This window comes from Haemorhous mexicanus, chromosome 4, assembly GCF_027477595.1.
Source record: "Haemorhous mexicanus isolate bHaeMex1 chromosome 4, bHaeMex1.pri, whole genome shotgun sequence".
Classification (NCBI taxonomy): domain Eukaryota; kingdom Metazoa; phylum Chordata; class Aves; order Passeriformes; family Fringillidae; genus Haemorhous; species Haemorhous mexicanus.
This window is the reverse complement of record NC_082344.1, coordinates 54,901,023-54,927,946: the sequence shown is the minus strand read 5'-3', so window position 1 is coordinate 54,927,946 and position 26,924 is coordinate 54,901,023. Positions and strand designations below refer to the sequence as shown.

The 26,924-nt window shown below is 38.4% G+C and overlaps 1 protein-coding gene across 11 annotated transcripts in view; it reads left to right on the top strand.

The window, feature by feature from the left end:
- Positions 1–26,924, top strand: part of TBC1D1 (TBC1 domain family member 1) — a 101,434-nt gene that overhangs the window by 64,158 nt on the left and 10,352 nt on the right. For 4 of the 11 annotated variants that reach the window (XM_059845008.1, XM_059845007.1, XM_059845009.1 and 1 more), the window contains 7 exons: positions 2,102–2,221; positions 3,465–3,604; positions 14,059–14,244; positions 17,906–18,067; positions 19,887–20,045; positions 24,547–24,791; positions 25,241–25,400. In XM_059845008.1, the coding sequence (XP_059700991.1) occupies positions 2,102–2,221; positions 3,465–3,604; positions 14,059–14,244; positions 17,906–18,067; positions 19,887–20,045; positions 24,547–24,791; positions 25,241–25,400 (1,172 nt within the window). Of the gene's footprint in view, positions 1–2,101; positions 2,222–3,464; positions 3,605–10,785; positions 10,986–11,049; positions 11,207–13,631; positions 13,663–13,746; positions 13,775–14,058; positions 14,245–17,905; positions 18,068–19,886; positions 20,046–24,546; positions 24,792–25,240; positions 25,401–26,924 lie in introns of those variants that run through there. The other 7 variants (XM_059845010.1, XM_059845012.1, XM_059845011.1 and 4 more) reach the window with 5 other exon arrangements.

Sequence of the window (26,924 nt, the reverse complement as noted above, 5' to 3'; positions counted from 1 at the left end):
TTATGCAGCAGACAGCAGCACTTCTTAAATTGTGTGAGGGATAAGTTGCCAAGAACCTGAGAGCTCACTCTGTCCTTCCTGAAGCATTTGGTTCTGTCCTTTGTTCATGGTAACACAAAAACATACTACTGTTCTTTTGTGCCTGACATTAAAGGCAAGTTGACCAAGTAGTTACATGGGGCTAGAAGCGTCAGGAATATGGAGAGCTGATAGAAAAAAATCCCACCCCCATCCCCACAAAACAAAACCCCAAGAACAAACAAACAAAAACCCCAACCCGTCAACCCATCATTTGTCTTGGTTACTTGCAGCAGTTCCAAGTTATACTTTTCCATGCCTTCTTTCTTAGAATTAAAATATAGAGAGAGAGCATTGAAGAAAAGGACATTAACACTTGTTTCCCTGAGAACCCGAAACTGAGTGGCTCCCTAAAAATCATAAAGTGTGAAACTCTTTCTTAACCCCTTGACCTAAGACTGCTTATTTCAGCTCAAAAGGCTAATGAGACCAAATGTCCTCAGAAGCACTGTCAACAGTCACTGGCCATTGGCAAGCAATTTTTATTGCTGTTGCTGTTTATTTTTTTGGTTTTGTTCTCTTGTGTGAAAGTTTCCTGTTTCCCCAAGGTGCTGATTTTTCTAAACCTAAGAAAATAGTCAACTGAGGATGCTGCTTCATCACTTTCTTCAGTTGTACTTGCTGAGTACTAACTAGAATCTCTTAATTCAGCTTTATCTCAGGAGTATGTTGTAGCTTGAGGCAGGAAATGCGAGCCTGCAGAATCCTGTTCAATCTTCAATTTAATAAGACTTACTTGAGTCATGGACGTAAAATTCTCAAAGCAAATTTTTCCAAGGGATTTGGTAATGATTCTGTACACACAGTTGCAACTTCTCCTTTCCTTTCCCTGTCTCTTAAAGGTATGCCATACTGAACATGTTAGCAGCAACACTGATAATGGAAATTGATAGGGATGCCAAATGGGTTAATGAGTTTAAATTAATACAGTCAAGCTTCCCAGTTCTGTAAGTGAAATTACCATGTAATTGCAATGGATTTACAATGTAATTGTAAGTGAGCCCTGTTTGCAGGGCACACCATGCTACAGCCTTATCTTCTTTATCTCAATACCAGCTACTAAAGAACCTGCTTCACTTCATGCTGGTGATTATCCCGGAGTATTCTACCGTCCCCCACCCCCTTCCATTCATATATTCAGGAAACAGCGCTAAATGTCATCCAAATAGAACATTATGGTTTATCAGAAACAATTCTTTCCTAAACTTACTTTTTCAGGAGTAAATTTTCCTACTCATGTGATTTTGTGTGCTTGTCTCAAAAAAGATCTTCTAGTATCATCAGCCAAGTAATTTTCTATATTTTCACTCCATGCAAAAACTTTTCATTATTTGAGTTGTTCTTATTTCATTCTATTGACCTTCTGAGTGTGTTTCAGACCAGTTTTTTTAAAAGACAAATAATTATTTTAAATGAAAATAATTTCTGTTAAAACAATTGTGTTGGCCAGAAGACTGTTGATGAAGTTTGATTAGAGCTCCTGTCTGTTGCATAAATAGAGCCACAATCCTAAATGATCAGTCAGAAGGCTTAGCTTTTAACTTTAGAGTTCCACGTTTGTCTGAATAAAGCCCTGTTAATGCTTTACAAAATAGTTTTTGTCAAAGTCTTATTTTTCATTTGCCAGCATAGTGATTATCAGTGTCAACTTTTCCTAACCTTTTCCCCCAAACTTAGTCATTGAAACTCATATTTAAGAAAATATAATAAAGTTGTCATTGGTTCTTATTAGATTAAAGGAATTTATTTGAAACATGCTCTAAAAATCTTGTGATATAGCAAAGAATAATAATTTTACTGGAAGTACATTTATATACATTGGAACATTTTAGTTTGCCCAAACAAATATGTATCTCAAAGTAGGGCTTTGTTAGCAGTTTTAGTTTTGACTTTGGTTTCCTTGATATTCAGACCTTCAGGATTTAGGTGCCTTTTGTTTGAAACTTAGGAATGTGTATTATTTTTATTCTGTGGATTTATACTTCTTTGTTCTAAACTATACTTCTCCCAACTGCACTCTCAGCATCTCCTACCGTACTGCCTTAAGGAAAAAGCTTCATTCTTCCTCTTCTGTGCCAAATTTCTTAAAATTTCTGGCTCCTGTAGATGAAAATAACACCTCTGACTTTAGGAGCACAACAAGGTAGGGTTCTCTCTTAAAGCCTAGAGGTAAAACTGTATTTTCAAAGATTTCTTTGTCTGAAATATTTCAAATGCTTCTTGCACTTTCAAAACCTGATTTGTGCAATGGTTCACCTGCATGTATTCTGCATGTAATTGCTGTCAAAATAATTAAGCTGTCCCAGACTACTCTCCTATTAGGATTGTAGATTTTAGTCATCTTTGATGTTGCAATGGTCATGCAGCTTCTATCTATGTATTTCTGTGATTGTTCCTGACATAAGAGAGTTTTCACTTAAGAGAATATATGATTCATCCTAAGCAATGTCAGTGTCTTCAAGTTGGAAGGAGAGGATGACCTGTAAAATGCTCCTGCCTGTTGCTGCCAGAGCTATCTGGATTTCATTTATCCCTTTCAGCTTCTACAAAGACTCATGTAACCATTTGGCTAATAGCTGGAATAAAGCAATGAATAGTTCTGAGTTCTAACAGATGAAAGTTATTAGTGGGATTTTTAATAGGAAAACAGCATTGTTCCTCACTATTTCATTTTGTATTCTGAATAAAAACCTCTCTATGGCATGTGTGGATGACATCAAAGGAGTAATATCCAAGGCTCTTGGATTTTGTTCCCAAGTTTGTTGCTTATTTCAGAGGTGGACTTGCTAACAGAAAGGTTTAAAGTTTTTCTCCCAGGCTGTGTTGGGAGGGGATATATTGCATACCCAGTACACAGAAGGTTGGGAGTTCAGTTGGTGTTTATAAAGCTCCTTGATGAGTACTGTCAAAAGGCATCAGCAAGTCTGTGTGTCACCTATGAATAATTGCTAAGTTTTATGGATGGCATGTAAATAGTGTGATGCTAAAGCTACCTTATTGTGTATGTATCTTTAATACATTCTGATTAATGTACTGCTGCAAAGAAAACTGAAAATTAATTAAAACTGGACAGAGTAGACTGTACAGAGCTGCCAGTCCCTGTTTGTGAACCCCAGTGCTGTTTGCAACCATGTGTAAGCCTCTGCCACAAAGCAAGTTTCACCTTCTTGACACTGTGAGCTTGGCCCGGCATGTGCACAGCACACTGCACTCCCAAGGCAGTGCCCACGTGTTCCCTAAGGCTGTGTGCCTGCTCCTGGCAGCCCCAGGTGACCTCCTCACACCCTGTTCTGTGTTCTGCCCTTTCAGTTCCCCAGGGCTGTGTGGCTGTTCCTGGCAGCCCCAGGTGACCTCCTCACACACTGCTCTGTGTTCTGCCCTTTCAGCGACTACGAGTCCAAGCACGGCCAGCAGCCCCTGGATGCCGACAGCCCCGTGAGGACTCGAAGGCATTCCTGGAGGCAGCAGATATTCCTGCGAGTGGCTACCCCTCAGAAAGCCTGTGATTCTCCCAGCAGATATGATGGTAAGGCCTGGGTTTGCTTCTGTGAGTTATTGGTGTATGTAGTGTGTGAAGTGTGAATCATTGTGTCCACCAAGGGGACCTATTTGCCTGGTGTTCTGTTTGTACTGTCATTGCAGTTTGCCACCTGCTTTTTGGTAACACTCAGCTGGTTAGCTGTTGAGTTTTTACATTTCAGCTTCACATGTAAATTGTTCTATTGTCTCATGTTAACTAGCCAGAGAAGAAATTATTTTTATGTGTACTATTTTAATGAGTTCTGGGGAAAAATGCATCACCAAGTATTGTGCTGAAGAAAAGAGGATGCTTCTATTTCATCTTTCTGTGTTGGAGTATAGAACTACAGACTAGTTAAATCCAGGTGTACCAGCTGGAATTACATTTATTTTATGATCTCATTTGAGTTCTGTAGTGCATGCTTTGTCCTCATGTATGCTGCTCTAGTCTGTGACATTTGCCACTTGAGTCATAATTATCCACTGTTCCCATAATTATTTTGTGAAATTTTGTAGAGCTGAAGAACACAGACTAGAGGAAAACCGCTGTGCATAAGCATGCATGTGCATCATTTTGTGCATTCACTTTATGTAAGCTGGATAGTACAGGTTAGTACAGGACATGCTGGGGCCAAGAATCCCTGAGAAAACCTCTGGCTCATTAAAGTTTGAATTTCATAGCATGAGCTTTGTAAGCTATAACTTCTGATTTACCTCTAAGGCCATTGTATGAAAAATAATAAAAAGTGTAAGGAAACAGAAAGGAAGACTATCTTATAGTAAATGTAGTAAAAAGTAACCATCTTAATGTCACTGAGATGTTTTTCTTGCATCTTAAAGTGAGATCTTGATTAGCTGGAGTAGACACATAACAGAAGTGTTTCTGTGCACTGCTTGCAATGGAATTTGACTGACAGTGAGGTAAGCTGCATATATGGGCACAGATGCCTCTCAGATTTAGTGTACTTCAACATGAAGTGTTTTCAGGAGCATGTTGTGTGAACATAGATGTGAAATGCTCTGTTGTACTTGAAGGCATGTTATATGAAGGGCTGTTATATGAAACTTCTATTTTTACAAGTGTGATGTCTCTCTTTGTGACTGGAAATAGTCTTACTTGTTTTTGAAAGCCACAAAACCTTCCCCTATTAAATAGGAAAATAAAATCCACCTAAATTGCCTACCCAAGCATTTCCTCTGAGACATAATAGCTGCAAGATACAATCTTAACAACCTACAGCTGGGTAAGCAGAATACTTTGGGAAACAAGTGTGGCCAAAATGGAAAACAGGATGTGCTATTAATAGGAGCAGCAATTTAAAATATTCGGCCTTTTTTCTTCATTCATTTTCTTTTTTGTTTCACTGTACTCAGTTTTCTTCATTCATTTTCTTTTTTGTTTCACATACTCAGTTTATTAACAGAAGAAAACTCAGTGTCAGCAGTTTTTTTAATTATTTAAAGCAAATACTGGGTTTTTATATTTGGACTTTTATGCATCACCTGGAACATTTTTGGCAGTGAAAGATACTCACTTGTTTTCCAGTCTCTGTAGCCTTAAAGGGAGCTGCTGTGCAAGTGGTCCTACATTGGACTCACCACCACAGTTAACTAAGAAACCCCTCTAGTTCCAAAGTAAATGTAACTACCTGTCATTCATCATCTTGTTTTTCTTTCATATTCTGTCTTTTTTTAAGTCTTTCTCACTCTTTTTAGATTGATTTCCTTTAATTTGTACAAACAGCTGATATATCACCAAAAGATCAATTTCAGCCAAATTGGACAGAAGGCAAAGAAGGTTTTAAAGATAACGTGCTTTGTCATGTTCTGCGAAAGTAAGCATGAAGGGAAGGAAATAAGGGAACATCTGTGATTTATGAGTTCCCCTTTATAGACACAGACTCCACTGACCAATTTCTCCCTTGAGGTGCCATGGTCAACACCCTGCTACAGAGTAATCTGCAGGAGAGGAGTGAGGAAAGAAGCTGGGAAAGGGCTGTGTTTAAAAGCCAGTAAGTCTCTCATCCAAGAGACCCAGATCTCTGCGACTCAGAGATGATACAGTTGTTCAAGTTTAACCTAGGCTCCCTTACTAAACTTTGTGTTAAATGTGAAATTCACCAGGGTGCCTGAACTGTGCATTGCTTTGACCGCATGTGGGCAGGCATTGTCAACAAAATGAAACTGCTCTGTGGCTGTAATTTCTCTGGGTTGTAATGAGTAAATTGCACATAAGAATGTGTAAGTTGTCACAAGAACTAGAGACAGCTTTAAGCTTTATATTCACAGAAAAACCTGGGCTCTGACATTTGTGGTTTTGGTTGTATAGACAGGTGGTGAGCTGAATCTCGAAGTGCATCATGTTCATTGCTGCTCTCTGTGTGGTTAACACAGCAGGATATGAAGGTGTATTTACTAAAAGTTATAAGAAAAAGAAACCCCAGAGAACTGGTACATAGCTTTTACTGAAATTTTGATCTTATACTTTCAAGGTACTGAACTTGATAAAAGTCTTGATATCCTGAGTTTCCACTTGAAGCTTGAACACCTTAAACAGCACTGAGTCCCACTGTCTTGCACTTGTGAATCCTGTAATTATTTAGGAAGTGCTCACTAATAGTTTGAGCTGAAACTTCATCTTCTGTAGCTCAGGTGGAACAAAATGGTTGCTGGCTGTGCTTTGGGGGCTGCATCACAAATTACCAGGCAGAGAGCAGTTTATTTTGCAGACACCATCATTTAAAAGGAAGGATTTACTCTACATGAAGGAAGGTATTCTGTCCTAAATCAGTAGAAGAAAAATCCTGCAGGTAGATATGTTAGAAAGCCGTTTTTTCTTGCCAGTTGAGATTCCTGCCTTGCCTGATGATTGGACTGAAGTAGCCATGCTCAACAAGGCAAGCACTCTGAGACAACACAAAGCCTTGTAGAGAAACCATTACTTTTGGTTGTTGTGGGAGCAAAGCCCCACATACACACCCTTTTCCAGCCACTTCCTGCTTGTTGGTGCTGCAACTTTCCCCTTCCCCTAGAATTTTTCCCTGCTTCTGTACATAACTTTACAATTAAGCACATCAGAGAACTATTATGCAATTTGCTGCCTGACAGGAGAGCCAGGTGATCCCTGGTGAGCCTGAAGATGAGGCTGATGTCCAGTTTGAAGACGTAGAAAGGATATTCTACATGGGTGAAATGATTTTTAGGAGCTGGTAGCTGGAGGATGGGATGCTGAATGATGCTAGTTCCACAGTAGCAAGCTGCAGTTCAAATGCTCCAGCCTCAGCTCCTGCTGTTGGCGGCTTCCCCTGAACGGTTGTGATTCTGCAAGTGCTGTGGAACACCAGGGGGCAGCGTTTCTCTCACCGGCACCTTCAGACGAAGTGACTCATCCTCGGAATTCTGCTTTTGTTGTTTATTTGTGGGAGTGTAATGAGTGCTGAATCCTGCTAAGTGGAGAGATGGAAAAAGGGAAGCAGAGTCTCCTTACCAAATGGATCACACTTCGATCTGTTACAATACTACATTTATCCTGAAAGGTTTTTATTATTCTTTTTCTAAACCTCTGCCTCTCCTACTCACTGTCTTAAACATTCTAAGTAACAAATGTGTTTCCTCAATTATTTGATTTTTACCTTTATACCTCCCTACTTGTAAGCAGATGTTCCTACTTCTGTAGCATCACTCAAGAGCCACATTTTTTTTGCTATGCAGGTGGTCCAGGACTCTTTAGTTCTCTGTTCACTGGTAAAAAGGTGAAGAGAACAACAACTTAGTGATCATTTTAAACCAGATGAAGTATGGACGTACTCAAATGCCCTAACTTTCAGTTGGGTCAGTTTTCTGTTCCCACTCACAGTATTACACAAGCAATAGAGCAGGTAGGGCAGGACGGTGAGGGTGGGTGCCCTTACTCTGCTCAGGAGCAGGACATCCTTAAATCTGTGTAGAAAGATAATGAAATTTCACCTTGCACTGCAGTGCAGCAAGATATTTGCTTACATGTATTCAGCATCTATAAATCTCTGTGCAGTGGACAGTTTTAACTACAGTTTTCACATATTGGCTGTTCAGAATTGGTCATATTAGGAGAACTGGTTTGCAGATTGTCAGAAACTCCCAGCACAGTCAAGTCAATTGCTGGATTTAAGGGGCATGTGAATAGTTTTTGAAGGAAATGGTGAGAAAGTAGTGGTGCTTGTTGGAGCTTTCTTGGTGAGGGAGGTGTGTTGGAAGTACACAACAAGATTTTTGTAACAGCTCTGTCAGTTTTAGGTTGGAGAATGGGTGATTTGTTTTAATATGGGCAATGTGTAATGAAGTTACCTGTTGAATAGTGAAAGAAATTGAAATTCAGAGCAATGAGATGCTTGTACCACTTAGCACTACTCAGCAAATAAATTCAGATAAAAAAAGCAATTGCGTTTTATTTTAGACCTTGAGTTGCAGAAAAAAAAGTGGTAGAAAGCACAAGTATCTCTGCACAAGAAAATGAACTCGATTCATTAATTAAAATTAATTCGGTTTCAGCCTCTGTCAGAGGTGTTAACTGTTAAATCCTATGTGCTGAAGAAAAGTTTGAATTAGAAGAGCTGTTATTCTTTAAACCAGCTGTAGTTAACACCTACCTATCTGTTTATGTGTTTTGTGGTGTGGGCCATATCTCTTCATTATTTAAGCAAATTTTTTAAAAATCATTTTGTAGTAGCATTGCAAATACTATAAGCTGTTGCTTTAGCATTCTGTGCTTAGGAGTGTTTATGGGGGATGTAAGCTATTTGTAATGTGTTTGCCAATACTGTTTTAGCAGCACAGTTATTATTAATCAAAACCAGTTGGTCACTCAGTTCTGCTCCTTTCAGAGCAGATATGTGCTCTTGATTTGCAGCACAGAAGTTTGGCTACAGCCAGTAAGTACATGATTAACGTTTGGATGCTTCTGTGCCCGCTGAAATATCAGGGCATTCCTTTCTCAGGGATTGATAATATTAGCAAATGAGATTAATTTGGAGGTAGGGAGTACTTTTTAAAAGGTCTTGGCTTTAAAAGAAGATCAAAGTCCAAAGCATCCAAAGCTGATTTTAATCAACAGTGTTGAAATACACAGTTTTTCAAGAATTCCTCATTCAGCCATTGCTTTAAGTTGTATATCAGATTAGAAGAACTTGTTGCTTCTTGTGATTCTGTATCTGAAGCTTTCCAATTACAGAAGGCTCCTGGTCATTTTACCACATCTGGTTATGAAGTTAAATATTCCCGGCAGCTGGGTAAAATAATAGGAATATTATATCTTTGGTTATAGAAGCTTGCACTCCTTTTTATTTCTGTGCGTGAAAGATGGTGTTGAACTACCTGAATGGAAAATCTGAAGAGAATTAAGGATGTTGTTGATGTCTTTTCTTTTGGCAATTGAATCTTAAATGACTTTGAAATTCTCTTGTTTGTTTGCCAAGCTAAATTTTGTAAAGTTTAAAATGAAACAAAGACAAATAACATAATGTAGTAAATAAAAGGCTTAATGGATTCTTCTGTCCAGATTCTCACCATATGTTGTCTGACTTTTTAACCCCAGAGAGTGGATGTGACTGGTAAACACTGCCTGTAGAGAGCCATGTGTAAACAATTCCATAGTGAAGTTGGTGGTAATGCATTATTATTGAGCCTCCTCTCTGTCAGCCCTTCCTTTCTACTTGAAGTGTTGGAGTTTCTAGTCACAGATGAATCTTTTTGTTTTGGTTTTGACAGTTGAGCTTGGTTAGACTAAGTGAACATTCTGAAAATAATGCTTTTTAAATTTAGGCTTTTAAGTTGGTTTGTCACTTAAACCTTGTTTAATACTAAGGTGGATTGATTAGGAAAATATTTGATAAACTAATTTTTTCTTAGTGATTTACAAATGAAATATCCTTGTTCATATAATTTCTGATCAGATATTGTCTGTTTTAGTTACTACTGAGGTCATTCACCATCTTTCCATGTACAGACTTTCTTTAGTGTGGGTCCTGGTACTAATATATCCTGATACTTCCTTCTTAATCTTTTGTACCTTGTTTTTGTGTCATCTTTCCATGTAAGAGTTTTGTGTAATGTGTTTGTTGATCCTTTTGGAGTGTAGGGATACTCTTCACCTTAGGGTTGAAGCACTGCCATGTGAAGTGAGCAGCTGAGTATAAATGAATAAATGAGCTGTACAAATTCCATCTTAGTCCATTGTTCCTACTGGCGTTGTCCTTTGTTGGGTATTGTAAGTAGTGGAAGCATAAGAGGAATGCTTTTTAGGTGCATATGGATGTGATAGAATATTTGAGCAACATTTCCATCTGGTTCATGAGAAGTGTCACGTGAAATTCAGTATCTTGAAGAAGTTCTCACAAGCCCAGGAAAGACGGTGGTTTTCCCAGTGAAGTGCAATTTCTCATGGAATCCTTGGGTTTGACCCAAGATTTGTAAAATTCCATTGTGCAGAAAAATAGTTCTGAAGTGTAGTCCAAGTATGAACCTCAAATGGAAAATTACTATAAGATTACCATTGATCAAATATACTAATAGTTATCGAGTCACCTTGCCAAATCCTGAGCCTTAGAGAGCAGAAGTGCTATAGGCTTGTAGGAGTAGCATGTATGGAGGTAGAATTTTATGTGCAAGCAAAGGAAGCAATATATTTGAAAGGAGTTAGGGCCAGGTCAAACATGGAATTGGAGTCAACAAAAGCTGACTAAGTTGGCAGATGAACAGGGAAGCAGTCTTTCAGTGTGTGCTGAAGCATTCAGATCCTGCTTAAGTGCACCTACTAATCTCATAAAAGTTCTGAAGGGTGCACATTGCTTGGCTGTTAATACACGGCAGTTTGGTTCAGAGGAATGTGAGCTCCCAGTCAGATGCAGTTCAATTGCTCTACTGTTTATCTTTGCTTTCTCTGCTATCCTCCAGATCCCCAGTGTGTAACAACACAATATTCAGTTCCTTGTCACATTATTTCTGCTCTTGTCTGTTCTGCATCTGGAAGCTGGGTGGTATGTCTATCACCTTGTATGTTCATGGGCATGGGTTAGTGCTGACTTACCAAATGTCTGAGTTTTTTATTTTGCTTCGAGGGATTACCTTCACGTTTCACCTTCTTCCCTCCTTTACCAGCCAAACAGCTGATGCAACTCTGCAGACTTCTGACAGGCCACCTGAGCAGTTAAACAGGTTCATTTTGCTTTCTGTAAATCCTGCCAGTGTGCAGACAGGAAGGAAGGCAGCTTTTGAATGTCCTGCACTTTATCAGTGTAGACTTTAGACTTTCTGTTAAATGTCCACAAGTGATAAGAAGCGAAAGAAAAAATAGAAAAGGAGCTGCTTTTTGGAAGGCAAAATCAATCCTAGGATTCTTCACAGAAGCATTAGAGGTAGGGTTGATAATCGTAATTGTTCAGCTTATAGAATCTTGTAACCTTTTGGTTTTCTTTTCTAGCCTTAAGCATTATTTCTTTTAATGAATACTGATTTTATCAGATTAGTAAGCAACAGAGGGGAAATTTTCAACCTAAGTGGAAGCAGGACTGTGGTCTTTAATAATGCTTTGCAGCAGTTCAGGTGTTGCCACAGTTTGACAACTGGAGAACGACAAGTGAGTAACGTCTCTGAAAAACTTGTGAATTTGGTACTTGAAGACCAATCCCTGAAATTTGTTCTGAGGAAGCGGGATGTGTACATTAAAGACAGGAAGATTCTGGATGTTGAATGTGTTTATTCTTGCTTTAAGAATTCAATGTGTTTTATCCGTTTCCTTGCATGTGTTTTGCCAGCCTGGATTTTTTTGCGTTTAGGGCTTTTTAGCAAGTAGGTAGCCATAAACTGTATCTGGACATAGTCTATTATTTTCTAACATATCAGTGTATATATGCAGACATAAAATCAGAATACACATTTGACACTAAAAGAGATACATAAATCTCTGGGAGGATGTGTAGAAGAGACTTGCTTCCCCCAGGATGTGCCTGCATTCCATATTGGATGCTTTGAGAATGGAACACAAATGTAAGATGTGAATAGACCACAGACACAGTACGGTAGATAAGGGGTTTCCTATCTAGATCGCTTTCACTTTTTTGCATTGGTGTATGGTGAGTACTTTTGTTGATTCTTCTTTCTTATGGTGTCATTATTGTATGCAGCCTTAGAGGAAATTACCAACTTCCCTTGAAGATTGTCTTTTTATTTCTTTATTATTTTATTCCAAAAAAAGTAAGTGAATTCTACCAGCATTATCCTTAAGAGCATTTCCCTTTAAATATTTCTTAATATGCACTAAGGAAAATTGGGATCAAACCTACTATATTTAGAAATTCTACATTAAAATGTACAGAACATTGTTGATAGTATAGCATGTGCATTAAAACCTACAATTGCATCAAAACCAGCTATCAAATAAAAATAATTTTACTTTCATGGTCAATAAAAGTTGAAAGTTATTAAGTGTGTGTATCTTCTCTGTGTGCTGTCAGTTGCCTGTAGCTCTTTCATAATTGCAGATCTTAGCCCATTGAAGTCTTTCCATTTACCTCTAAAGAAAAAAGATAAATGTTTCCCAGTTTCTTTTAATGAATATAATAGTATCTTCATTGTATTGATACTTTTCATAACCAGCTGTATTTCTGAGTGCACCTGTCAGTTTTCCTATTTTCTTTGCAAAAATGGTGATTGCCATTAAAGTGTCAAATATTTGACCTTTGCCTGATTCTCATTCCCATGATGTTCATTGTTCTTTGAAATGCTGTAGATACTAGAAGTGTGGGTATCCACATCTAGACCCAGAGTGCAAGGTTGTAAAGGTTTAAATTGCTCTGATAGCTGAAAATGTTGCACTCTTTTTTATATGTGTATTTTAGCCCTAGACTTTGTGGTGGCAAGCAAATAAATACTGTATAAGGAAATGGGTGGTATTTGGAGCCACTCTACTTCTCTCTGACTCTTTGAGAGGAGAAGATTGAGAGTGGCAAGACTTAGAAAAGCAGAAGTGAACAGCTGTGAACATTTCCATTCTTAGTCATTTGAGCTCAGTTGTGTGAGTGCCTTCGAACAAACAAGAAAAGAATAGCTGCATATGAACTGCATGAGTCAAAGCAAAGTGACAGTCTGGGCAGAACTTAAAGGGGGGGAAACCTTCCTATTTTGTTAGTTTTGAAGAGATGACATGATGTCTGTGTTTAATTCAAAATCTTTACCACCATGCTAGGCAATGATAAAGACGTGGAGCACTGAGCTGCCATCAGAATAATTGCTTCAGGAATGTTCCTTTTGCAGGAGCTGTTTGAAATAGCACACACAGATGTACTTGTCCTTGGCTGGCAAGGCTGTGAATGGATTTTGTTGCACTAACTTTAAAGCACTGTCTTGCATGTATAGCTCAGGGAGCCATTTCATAACTATTCTGGTTGGGTGAAGAAGTGCTGTTGCTATGGCCTTCTGTTTGAGATTTGGTAGGAAAAGATTGGTTGTTTTGATCATTCATTTTAAAGTTGGTGAATTAAGTAATTTTTCTTCTAGATACAGGTTGTGTCAAAGACTGCTGAGCCTCCAGAGAAGCTATATAAAACTATAAAATTAAGTGATACTACAGCAGGTATTAAGAAAGTATAACAGCTTGTGCTTCTTACATTATTGCATATGTAAAACAATGTTATATACCCTTTCCCTAAAAATAAATGATTTTTTAATTTGCCTGAGATTTATTTAATGTTCACTTCCTTTTGTAATGTTTTCAGTCTTAAAATTGCTTTGCATGCTTGACAAAATGATGTATTTTGTGGTAGGCCATCTGAAGCCAAGAGAAAAAGTACAGAAGGTTATGATATAGTTAAAAATGAGAAGTGAAAGCAAGCAGTCTTAAGTGCCTGTCTCTCTTTCCACCTATTTACTTTAAGAACTGGTAATCATCCCATTGTATGGCCTTAGGTGGTGGTGTGTTTGTGCAGCTAAGGGCGTGTGTTTTCTTTGTTAAACATGCTTTAGAGATTATTCTTCAAATTATGTGGGTGTTATTTTTGATTTTATCTGCTATTTGAGTCATGCCACGTTTCAGCTGTAGGTTATGTTTTTGTAATTTCTCAAACTTGCCTTTTCCTTTCAGTTCTCTGCGGGTAAAGTTCTAATTAGCAAGATGTGATCCTGGCGTGTGGTACAATGTTTTTACCAGGTTATAGAAGAAAATATTCTAGGCTTTAGCCTGTATGATTCTTATTCTGAAGGAGCTTTCTGTTTGAAACTGTCATTTGGGAAACCTAGTTTGGTATTGCTACCTCTTATCTATCTATCTATCTATCTATCTATCTATCTATCTATCTATCTATCTAGATATAGATGGATACATGAGTTAGTGTGTCTATCTATAGATGTGTATATCTATATACGTGCAAACTGTCCCTTCATTCATGTGTTCGTGACATCCAAGTAGTTAACAACAGCTTCTCTTTTTCAAAGATTACTGTGAACTGGGAGACCTCCCACCCAGATCCCCATTGGAACCAGTGTGTGAGGATGGCCCCTTTGGGCCGGTGAAAGAAGAAAGGAAGAGGACGCCCCATGAGCTTCGTGAGCTGTGGAAGAAAGCCATTATTCAGCAGATACTGCTCCTCAGAATGGAGAAAGAAAACCAGAAGTTACAAGGTTGGTGAAGTTCTTCAGTACTACACCCTACTGCAATACAAATTCACCTTTTGGTTTTCTCTGTGGCCTTGGTAGTGGAGTGCACCAAGCCTTAATGAAACACTCTAGGAACCCACAGGTTTTTTATTACCTCACCTTATTATTTACTTGATCTGAAGAGACACTCTCTTTACCATGGCTGGGGTTTTTTAGGCTGGTGTCTAGAAGCTCTCACAAGGAATTCAGCATGATCATTATGATGAACTGATTCTTTTCTACATTGACATCCACAAGTCCTTGTCTAAGTATTGGTCATTGCAACGTTGTGTTTAGCCAGTCTTGGGGCTCAAAGGATGTACTTAAAGAGGTTGTTGTGGACGTGAAACTATGGGTTCCTGCAGTAGTACCTAACTGTGCAGGCAAGTTTTCTGCAGAGTGGTAATGACTTAGATCAGTCCTTGAGAAACTGTAATTTACAGTTGCTCTTAACCACAATTTTTCCGTGAATGACTTAGCTGCTACAAATCCATTTAGGTTGCAATTTTTACACATAAAGAACAGGTGTATGTAGAATCATAAGTAGTTGCCTTTGAGAGCTGCTTCTTTGAAAATATGAATGATGAGGACAGAAATTTTTATCTGGGTGATTTTAGATGTTCAGGGAGGGAGTAGGCACCTGAACCTTCAAAAGGCAAGGTACCTGGCATGAAAATGGCAATATTTCTTTTCCTTTTTCGACTTGAGGAAGGACAGACTTCCAGGAAGTGTGTAGAGAGAGGGCCCAGCTTTATGGAAAGTTCAGTACACCAAACATAAAGTCCTTCTTTAAACTCAGGCTAAGACACATGGCTGGAAAGACAGACCACCTCTTGGGTATTGGATATGGCCTGCAAAAGCACCTGTAGGCTGTTTGCTCCCAGCAGTGTAACTCTCCTGTTTCAACCGTCTGAAGAACACCTGACACCTGAGTTTCCTAAGAACTCCACAAGTGACAGGCATGTTCCCAGAATGTACTAGCTAATCCAGTAAAATAAAATATGACAATGGATGCCAGATATGCAGTGTCCTTGGCCAGAGGCTGAGGCCATCTGGAGAAGAGGTGCTAAGAGAAACTATTTATACAATCTCTTCAAGCTTAGAACTGTGCTGTTGTAAATGAGTTTCTGTAACTTTTTTATGGCATTTGGAAATAAATTTTCTTTGTTTTGTGTATTTATACTCCTTTTTTTTTTAATTTATCTTGTGTTCAAATTATCTGAATTTACAGCCTGCAGTCAATTTTTTGCCAAGTACAGGTCATTAATATCTATACACATTTTAGCAAGTTTGACTAGATGCTCCAGTTTTGTCTGCCCAAAAGAAAAAATTGCAAAACTGTCACACATATGTTAAGATGAGCATGTCTGAAAAGCCAGTTAGTGAATGAATGAGGTGGGTGTTGGCAGAAGTGAAGGCCCAGCTGTGCTGTATGCCCTGTGGGGTGAGGAAAGTGTCCTAGGTAGCTGCTGCATGAAGGTGGTGAGACAATAGTTGGAAACAACAGATGACCATGCTGCAGTGACCACAGCATCTTTACTAGTAGTGCTTATGTGCGATATTAGGAGTTGGGTAGTGTCAGTATCTAAATAAGCTTGTTGAAAAAGGCACATTCTCACCTCAGTCCTCAAAAGTCACATTTTTGCCCATAGCATAAGAAGACTGAATAAAGCAGAAAAGTCTGAAAAGTTGCCAAGCACCAGAAAACATTTGTTTGCGGAAGATGAAACTTTATAAGACTTCTCCAAGTTTTTTTTCCTATAACCTGAAATTTAAATGCGGGGTTTTTTTCATTATATACATACAATACCATCTATGTTTTAAGGTTTTTAATAATCTGATTTATAAATGTGCTGGTTTTGACGTAACAAAAATATGAAGAAGTTGACAAATAGTTTAGAAAGACTGAATTACCTTCAGTGTGAACACAGAGCTATAATAAAACTATGAGTAGATGTATTTCATGGATCTGTAGTTAATTACTTAATTAAAAATTAAATATTCTGAGGTCCAAATCTTGCAAACACTTAGGTAACCTCACAACTCACATGAATAGCTTCATTGAATGAATGAAGTCATTCACATGTGAAAGCAACCACAGGATGAGGAGGTACCCTTCTCAGATATAAATAGGTTTTTTTAGTTTTTAAAATCTAGATGCTTGTGTAATTAGTGGGAGTACAGGACCTGATAACCCTTTGTGACTTTGGAATTCAATAATCTAAAAACCCTGAATTGCAGATACAGATCTCAGAACAAGTTGAGTTTAGTGTGTTGATAGTTTCATTTGCAATGTAAATAGGCAATCTTTAACTGTTTATTAAATTTATATAAAGGAGTTGAAAATACAAATAAGGGAGAGTTAAATTATCAAAAGATAATATAATAACATTTTAACATAGATTGTCTCAAGACTGAAATGGATAGAAGTGATTCTGAGTGTATACTGTGAAATCCTCAAAAGTAGCAGCAGGCTTATGATATATGGCAGAATATCCTTGAAATAAAAGTATCTTGTTACCTTTACAGTAATGCATCCTCACAACAAAGAAGTGCTGTAAACACATCGGGGCAAATTAATAAAAAACGCGTGGTCACTTCATGATACACTATTTCACAAACATAGTTTCAAATCATGTTATTTGCAGGAGAATTACCTTTTAATTTTTATTTAATATTATAGAGCCTTTCCAGACTTTTATGTATTTTGAACTTCTGCTCTGCTTCATTTCCCACAAGTAGAGAGCTGCTCTTGTCCTGGAATTAGGTGCATTTAGTACTCAGCCACATTTCAGCCTAGTTAAAAATTTGAAACCTATTTTGTTAATTTCTCCATAAATTTCCCGCTGTTTGTCTTTCCTCAGTGCTGTCTTTGTAGCTTCATCTTGGTTTTCTTATAGCATTTTCTTTCATCATTTCATCCTTTTAGGAATAGATGACTGACATATTTGTATCTCGTATGAACTACACCTCTTTTTCTCCTCTTCTGTTTTTTCAGTCTTATTACCTGTACAGATCCATCCACTGTCACAAAACATGCTTAATTATTTCATTTACATGTTTAACATTAATAAATCCTATTTTCCAGGCACATTATAGTACTAAAATGCCCCCACAGGAAAAAAAACTTTACCAAGACTTCCTTTGAAATTCTCACTCTACTTCTAAACTTTGGAATTATACTCAGCTACAGAATCATTTTCATTTCTGCCATGGTTTTTTGATGCTTTCCCAGCTATTGTTTTTACTTAGTTACCACTATTACAGGGCTGTATGTATAACAAATAGATGACTGAATTGGGTTTGTGTTTTCATTTGCTGAAAGTCTTCTGCTGGGAAACTGAAGAGCTGGGAAAATGAAAATTCCTTTTATGAAAATCATATGTTTATTTCATTAGTCATCATGTCTCATGTTTCTTCATATTTAGGAGTAGGGAAATCATGATTAGGAGTAGGAAATTCAGTTTAACTGGCCAAACACAATTAATATCTTTAAAAAACCAAACAAACCAATCCAACCCCAGAATCATGGAATTTTTGATATTAAATGTTTCAGGCGATTGCACGAGACAGTTGTAAGTTAAATTAATCCATTTTAAAAATAGTAAACAATATTAACTTCTACATTCATTATATCCCTTTTTAGCATCTGAAAACAATTTGCAGAACAGACGCCTGAAACTTGACTATGAAGAAATCACACCATGCTTAAAAGATGTAACTTTGATTTGGGAAAAAATGTTGAGTACACCTGGAAGGTCAAAGATTAAATTTGATGTGGAAAAAATACACTCCGCTGTTGGACAAGGTAAACTGGTTTTTGAGTTGTTGAAATGCATGTAGATTGTATCTGAATAGTGTGGCCACTTAACCACTCCTTATGACCATATTCTCTCTAGTTCTGTTCCTCAGGCTGCTGACTAAACAAGTAACAATTTTTGGTACCATCATGGTTATGCAAATACAAGTACCAGTCCCTTTCAATGGTTGCTGCAGTTGTATCACTGGAGCTATAGCCTACATTTTTTAATAACATCTGTCCTAACCAGGAGAGTTGTATGCTACCTCAATTCATTACAGTTTTGCAATCTAATTTTATAAATTAAAAGTTACAGTTTAAGAAAAAAAGCCTGGATAATGCCAGTGAATGACTGTGTGAATAACTGAAGAAGCCCTCTGCCCTGTTTTCTGGAAATTCTCTGTTCCAGGCTGTGTACTATGTCTGTGCACAAACAGTAGACATGGTATCTCTGCAGAACTGCCTTTTCTCTGAGGTCAAGAACTTTCTCTGAGTTCAGGAACTTTTTCATTGCAAGCACCACTTACAGTCTTCCTCACAACTGCAGGGCTGACCAACACACCTATCTCCACTGCAGCAAAAGTAATACAACCTAAGGATGTTTTTTAAATATTCTAAGAAATTGGGCTATTACTCAGTGTTGCATTTGCCATGGTTGGACCCAAAGGCCTTAGGCTGAGTGCTATATGGACTAATTGTGAAGATGGCTACTCCAAGGAGCTTTTTATAGTTCTTTACAAAGCTTTCCAACCTGAAAAGGAAGTATCGAGATATAACCACTGTCAGAAGTTTAATATTTTAAATATTGCACCTGACTATGTGCAATTATACAAGCAAGTTAAACCAAATTGCCCATTTAAAATACCTGGGTAAGTCTAGATTTTAAACAATATCAAATCCTAATGTGTTTTGTTATCTTTCCGTGTAACTTGTATGCTTGAGTAAGTCTTGATTTCTCCTATTGTTATTGTCCTCCATATGTTACAAATATACCAAAAGAAAAAAACAGTCCTAAAAACTTCAAACTGTAAGTTACTTCAAACTGTAGTATCTGGTTCCAGTGCATTATGGATTAGACAAGTGAAAGTGCATTGATTTCTTGTGTAGCTGATTTAATGGTGAGTGATAATCTTGTGCTGAATTTATTTTGCTCTCAGAGCTTTACATACAGTTTAAAAATGAAGACTGTCATTGCTCATGTAAAATAGTTAAGTAACATCTACCCTTTTTAAAGAGAAATAAATTCAAACTTTAAAACATTTTTATGTGTACCAGTCATTAAGCAAGCCAATAGCAAAACTAGCAATACAATATTTGCTATCTGATTATCTGCCTTGTGTTGTAGCCTCTAGATCACATCTCATTTGTACCTATTTACATTTTTGGTATGTGTGCATCCCACCTTCCTAAAACATACTCATAACATCAGAGTCCATGCTGTATTAGTGAAAAGTGTGAATTAGTTCTATTCAGTACTTTATTGTGTACTTTACACAGAAAAATTTGACATAAGCATATTCAGAGACAAGTATTGCAATTCTTGATGCCTCTTCTAGTGCTTCTCAGACTGGATGTAAGCATTAACCTTAGGCAGTTCATAGTATTTCTTTCTGCTTTAAATCACTCCTGTTAAGGTGCTGATGTTTTTATTGGTTCAGAAAGTAAAAGCACTGTAGTTTCATCTACTTCTATGGTCCGCTGGAGGTAGCCAATAGGGATCTGCCTGACTGTATAGCAAATAGGCATCTTCCTTTCCTCAATCCTGTTAACTATAGCAGAACCCTCAGTAGGAGTACAAATTACTGGTTTAATTGCTTTCTCTACTCAGGAGTCCCACGTCACCACCGTGGGGAGATCTGGAAGTTTCTAGCTGAGCAATACCATCTTAAACATCAGTTTCCAAGTAAACAACAACCAAAGGACACACCTTATAAAGAACTCCTAAAACAACTAACTTCCCAACAGCATGCAATTCTTATTGACCTAGGTAAGTACAGTGGTGGTCTAAAATTAAAAAAAGGGTTTGTGATCTCTGTAAGATACGTAAAGAAGGTAACACACAAAATGCCTTTGACTATTTAATAATAGGTTGTTGGTAAGAACTGCTTTTAATCTGGTGTGAGAAACCAGGAGCTGATGTTTTTCCAAGAGGATCACAGCTCTTGTTTGTGAGATACTCCCATATTGAACTCAGTATTCAATATGCTCTTCCCTAATAAAGGCAAAAAATCAATGTCTTGCAGAGCATAGCACTGACACTTTGGTTCTGAGGAGCTGTGTGCATCAGTTTAAGAAGTCCATTTTCACTGCATTTGATTAAATGAATTTGCAATGAAAAACTCCATCAAAGGAAATTATGTACTGCAAGTAACCAAATGTCATGATAAAAATTTATGGGAAAAGTTGTACTTGGACTGATCTGAATGATTAATACCCATTGCATTATTTTCTCTTACATCTTTTCTGTAAAGCTGTAGTACAAAATTGTCCCATCATAATTCTGCTCTTTATAACTACTCAAACAGTATTTAAGCATTTTTCACTGCAAGAGGGTCTACCAAGAATAGGGTTTCTTGCCTGATGAGGAAGGATGACCTTTACCCAGAGCTGTCTGGGAGCCCTCATTTATTATTTTATTAAAAACTCAGTGTGCTGACTGTCTTCAGTGGGTACTAAACTGTGAGAACATTTGTCAAGTTTAAATGGTGACCTAAGCTTTAGATAATAAAGAAGCTGTTTTCTCCTTTTTTGCAACACTTGGTAAAGTAAGTCAAAATACCAAAGCAGTGCACAGAAAATACATAGGAATGTGAAGGAACAGGTGTGTTTCTGCAGAAAGTGGCGTGAGCAGAGGTGGGAGAGGCTGATGGCTGTCACCTTCACTTTCCCCTACTTGGCAGACCTGCCTGGTTTTGACTTGGCACTGGGAAAGTAACAGTCCAAGGAGCTTTAATGCCAGCTGGGAATGGGCAGTGGCAGGGTGTGTAAATTGCCTCCCTTCAGACTTTGTGCACCAATCTAGGCATTCCCCTGGACTGAGCCGTGCCAGACAACAATCTTTTGTGTTTGAGAGAGACATTTATGTGCAGCCAGAGATCATTTACTAGCAAATACCTATTGGTCCAGCGTACCTGGCGTTGATAGCCCTGGCAGTGAAGGGTGGGACACTGAAGTGGTTCAGTAAGAGGTGAACAGTTTAGTGCTGGATAAATTATTGAACAGCTTAGCAGAGGGATAGTGCTGGGATGACTCCTGGACAGTAGGGAGCACAGTGAGTCTGAGCTTGGTTGTCTCAAATAGCAGATTGGGGCTTACTGGCTCAGCAAGCTGTTCCTATTTTCTACCTGGTTCTGCACTCAAATACTTCTCATCTTAGCCATGTGCTCTTCTTGTAGAAACAAATGACTGCTTGTGTTGGCAAATTGGTAACTTCATGGTGGTTTTCATGCAAGCTGTTGTTTCTCCAGGGTGCTGTTTGCCAGCCCACTAGCTGAAAGAGGGATTGGGCCCTGTCATAACCATAAAGTGAATCAGGAAGCTGAAGACTTCCTAGTGATTTACATTGAAATATTGCAGTGCTGCATGGTAACAGACAGCATGGCTGGATAGGCAGCTAGAAGGGATTTGCGTGTTCTGACTTGTGTTCCTTCAGGCTATCAGAAGCATTTGCTCTTAAATCTTTAAGAATCCTTCTGAGAGCATGCACTTAGACCTTGAAAGAAAAAAGCTATGTTCTTGGAATATAGTGATTGTAATACTTGACAACCTTTCCCAAATTAGGCTAATTAGGTCTCGTTAACTCAGTATGAGCCAAAGGTGTAATAGTATTGCTCACACGAGTTGAATTGATGCATCCTCAGATGTAAATAGTGCTTCCTGAGGCCGGGACTGTACATATGGATGCAGAACTAAGGTATAGCAGCTGTTTTGCTGGCTCAATTTACATGTCACTGTGCTGTCATAGGAAACCATCCATCACTGGGTGTTTGCTGAACACGGTGGAAAATTAACAAATAAAAATTTGTTTTATTGCATTTTAAAAAGTAAAGTAATAGGTACTCACTTTCACATTCGGGGGCTCTAGCAGTATCACAGTTCATTTAGTCTCTTTTGGGCAGGGCCATTTACTTGCTCCAAAATTAAGGCTAAAATTCTTAGTTAAGCCAACATCAGAGCACTCAGAAGCACATAAGCTTGTGAGTTTAGCAGTTCTCCTCCTCCTCCATTTACTGGTTTTTTGAACTTCTTAGCATCTTTATTTTCCTGAGCTTGTAACTCTTTTTCATGACTTAACAAGAAACGAGCTTTGCTGCCTGAGTGAGGCAGTGCAGGTCTGCCTTTAGACTGTGCTGTAGTAACTTCTCCTTCAAGCGAAGGAATGCGAGCTCCTTTTCGTTTGAAAGCTAGAAATACTTATTCTGTAGCATTCAACTCTGACACCCTGGCCAGGGAAACCTACTCAGAACTGAATGCCTTGTCCCATGTGACAGGCTAGAGCAGCTACCAGATGGCAGAAGGACTCTGCCCCAGGCTTTGTCTTGAAACAGGAGTTCTGATATTATCTGGTAGCACAGCAGCATTCCAGGAGCTAAAGGGTGGGGTAGTATTTAACAAGTGGGCAACCAGAAAACAAGATCCACTTAATACTAGAACAAAAGAGGTATTCAGATTTCTCCTCTGTTGAGGTATTTCACAGAGGAAGTTTGATTGGGGAGAGTTTTTCCTAAAAGTGAAAAATTTGCCTTTGGAAGTTTTTTAAAAAAATCTGTTAAGGTTTAGTCTTTAATGTCTTTGTTCACAGAATCACAGTGGTTGAGATTGGAAAGGAGCTCTTGAGATGATCTAGTCCAAATCCCCCTTTCTCAAAGCAAGGTCTGCCAGGCTGCCTAGGGTCATGTTTGCTCAGACTTTGAATATGTCCGTAGATGGAGACTTCACAACCTCTTTGGGCAGCCTGTACCAGTGTCTATCCACCCTTACAATTAAAAAAAAAGGTGGAATTTCCTGTTTTTCATTTTATGCCCATTGCCTCTTGTTCTGTCAGTGAGCACTACTGGGAAGAGCCTGGTTCCTTCTTCTTCATTCCCTTCCACTGGGTATTTGTGCCCACTGGTAACATCCTCCTGAGCCTTTCCTTCTCTGGGCTGAACAGTCCCAGTTCTCTCAACCTTTCTTCATAGAAGACATGCTCCAGTCCTTCTGTTATCCTAGTGGCCCTTTGCTGGACTCTCTCCAGTATGGCTGTATCTCTTTTGCAGTGGGAACAGAGAACTGGGCACAGCACTCCAGATGTGGCCTCACCAGTGCTGAGTAGAGGGGAAGGATCAGCTGCCTCCAGCTGCTGGCAGCACTTTTAGTGCACCCCAAGATACCATCAGCCTTCTTTGCTGGCTCATGTTTGACCTGGTGAGCACCAGGACCCTCAGGTCCTTTTCTGCAAAGCTGCTTTCCAGATTGGTGGCAAATACTGGTGCACAGCTTTGTTCCCTGCAAGTGCAGGAATTTTGCACTAAACTTTGTTGAACTTTATAAAGTTCTTGACAGCTCATTTGGCCAGCCTGTTGAGGTCCCTCTGAATGGTAACAGGTGTATCTGTCACTCCTCCCAGTTTTGTATTACCTTCAAGCTTGCTGAGGGTGTGCTCTGCCCCATTGCTCAGGTCATTAGTGGCCCTCCCTTATAAGGGATCAGCTGGAACAAAGGCTCCAGGCATCCTGTCGTCAAGGGAAACTGACAAGGGTTGGTTAGCATCAACCTTACCAGGCAGCAGCAGTACCCTCACACTTTCAGGAGCCCCCTGATCCTGGACATAGTCTCTGTATGCTCAAAGCTCAAGGAAACAAAGCTCAGAAATGGCTGCACAAAATGCTGTGTCTGTTGGCTGCCTCAATTAGCTGTGCTCTCACATAGTATGTATATAGCAAATATCATAGCTTATATACAGGTACTCAATTCTTGGTATTGTATGGGCTGCAGGAAAAAAAAAGGCAAATGGAGACTGCGAGGGACCAAGGCAAGGAGGGCTCTGTGACAGGAGACACATTTACATGAAAAAGACAAAAAGAAAAAGTAAAGGGAAGGGGCTTCAGCCCACTTAGATGTTCTAGGCCTGTGCCTCAATCCTAATAGTTGTCCTTATTAGAACACCTTATAATAATCCTTATAATAGTTTATTAGACTTTGATGAAATGTTCAGGAGTCAGTCTTAAGAATCAGGTATTCAGCTATTCCAAACAACAGGTTTCCCCCACCCCCTGATAGTTTCTAAATTAACTTTGCAATAACTGTAACCAAACAGTGGTAAAGCATAGCAGTCAATTGTTCTGTATTGTTAACTTTTTTATGGTCTTCCTGTGGGTTGACTCAAAATCTACTTTCAAAAGAATCTAAATTTTTGAAAGACTGTTTAATTTGACAATATGACAAGGTTTTGGGGGTTATGTTGTTTATTTTTTAGTTTCAGTCACTAACTTCAGCTCTTTTCACAGGGCGCACATTTCCAACACATCCATACTTCTCAGCACAGCTGGGAGCTGGGCAGCTGTCACTCTACAACATTTTGAAAGCCTATTCACTTCTGGACCAGGAAGTAGGATATTGCCAGGGCCTTAGTTTTGTAGCAGGAGTTTTACTACTTCATATGAGTGAAGAAGATGCTTTTAAAATGCTGAAGTTTCTTATGTTTGACATGGGCCTGAGAAAACAATATCGTCCTGACATGACAATTTTGCAGGTATGATTTAATTTTTTTTTAAGTAAAGGATGCTAGTGTTAAATAATAATAATGATGCAATACAGCTAGCATTGTCAAAAACTGAATTTTAATTTAATTCTTAAAAATAGGGAAGGATAATCTAGGAAAAGAGTGCATCATCTTAAATGCATGATTTTCAAATCAAAATACTTCTGGGGAAACTGTGGAAATCATAAAAAAGAAGACTTCAACACATTATGTTCAAATGAGGTTCGAATAACCCTGCAAATGAGCCTGTTATAGGCTCACAGGACACCCATACTGTGTCTTTTAGGTGGCTTCCAGGTGTTTCTTGTTTTCACACAATTTCATCCAAACATCAATTGACAAATACCTTTCTCTGTTTCTGATAAGTATGAAGCATGGACTTTGCTATTATGAATGTTAAAACATGTTGATCTTTAGTCTCTTGTTGTTATTCCATGCAGATCCAGATGTACCAATTGTCTCGACTTCTTCATGACTACCATCGAGATCTCTATAACCACCTAGAGGCACATGAGATTGGCCCCAGCCTTTATGCTGCTCCCTGGTTTCTCACCATGTTTGCCTCCCAGTTTCCCCTTGGATTTGTATCCAGAGTGTTTGGTAATACTTCATAAAACTTCTCTCTGTTCTTTCTGAAGTCTTACATGTGGAATCTTGGTATTATTATAGCATTACTATCCAAGCAGTTTCAGACATCCAGGAGAAATACTTTGCTTACTGTGAACAGAAGAAAAACAACAGAGGTCACCCTATGGAGTGTGCAGTATATCAGTAAAAGTGGAAGAGAGAGGAGGAAAGTAAACAGCAGTCCCTAATGTCTTTTCATCCTCATTGTTATCTTTTCCCACTTTGTAACCACTTTTAGAGAGGATGTAAAATTTGATGCCATGAAGGCAGCCATTGTATTATGACAATGACACTTCAACACCAACAATTAGTTATTTTCTAGCTGAAAGGAGATGTAACAAAGGCATCATCTGAGAAGTATACCCATTTACTCCATTATCATCATTTCCAGCAGTGTCAGCAGAAAATTAGCTTGAGCATTATGTTTTAAAACACTCAGAGATGGCCTTGCGTGGATTCACTCTGCAGAAATACAAGACATTTAAACTAGTGTTTCCTGTCCTGACAGTTTTAGTTCCAAAAATGTTTATAATCGTCTGGGTTTTAGTTTCTTAAGTCAGTTCTGTTGCCTGTTTTTAGCATCTACAGAAGCTTTCTTTTTTAATTAAATTCCAGTTAAGAATTTACCTTGATGCTATCTTCTGGATGTATATTTCGTAGGTTGTTTGGTGTCTGAGAAGAAGCTTTGTTTCCTTTTCAGTTGTTTTTTTTTACACTTCATTATGTCGTACTGGATTGTCCATAATGAGTGGGGTAGATTGAAGCTTTCTCCCCAGTTCTTCTCCTCTAGTGAGAAGCCAGTTTCATTTTCCTTAGTCATTTAAGAGATGCAGTGAAGAAATTGTTTATTAGCAGATTAATATTGACACTTTCTTTACTTAATGGTTCTTAACAATATGGTCCTGCCTACCACAAATAGGAATATAGAGCTCAAGAAGAACCACCAAGTATCCTGTCTAGTTTCTGTTTAAGGGCATGCTAAAAGTAATGCTAGAAAAATTCACAATGAAAAGCATGCTGTATAGGAGTAAAACTATATGTCCCATGATTGCATCCAAACTCCAGGGAAAACAGTGTGTTTTTTTCCCTGGAAGAGTGCAAAGCAGGTTAATGTGCATCAGCAAGTATATAGCTGACAGTAATAATCTGTAGGAATCAAATTAGGTGCTATGTGCAAGTGTCATATACTAAGTTTATAATCAGCTCATCTTTTTGTTAATCTTTCATAGTATTGTGCATGGTAAGAAGTGTTTGAATTGGGCAATTGACTGCAGTGAGGTTGTAAAAGTGCCTTGTGTATCCAGTATATTTGGATTTCTGCCTTAATACACAGATTAGTATTTTCTCTGTCATTGAAGGACTGTAGGGCTTTAGAAAACAAAGACTTTGCATTAGAATAGAAGGCTCAGATACATGATCTTCACACATCTGAAGGTCAAGAAGAGAAAAGCATGTGTGACAGAAACTGTTGCCTCTTAGAAAACTCTGTTTTTTAGA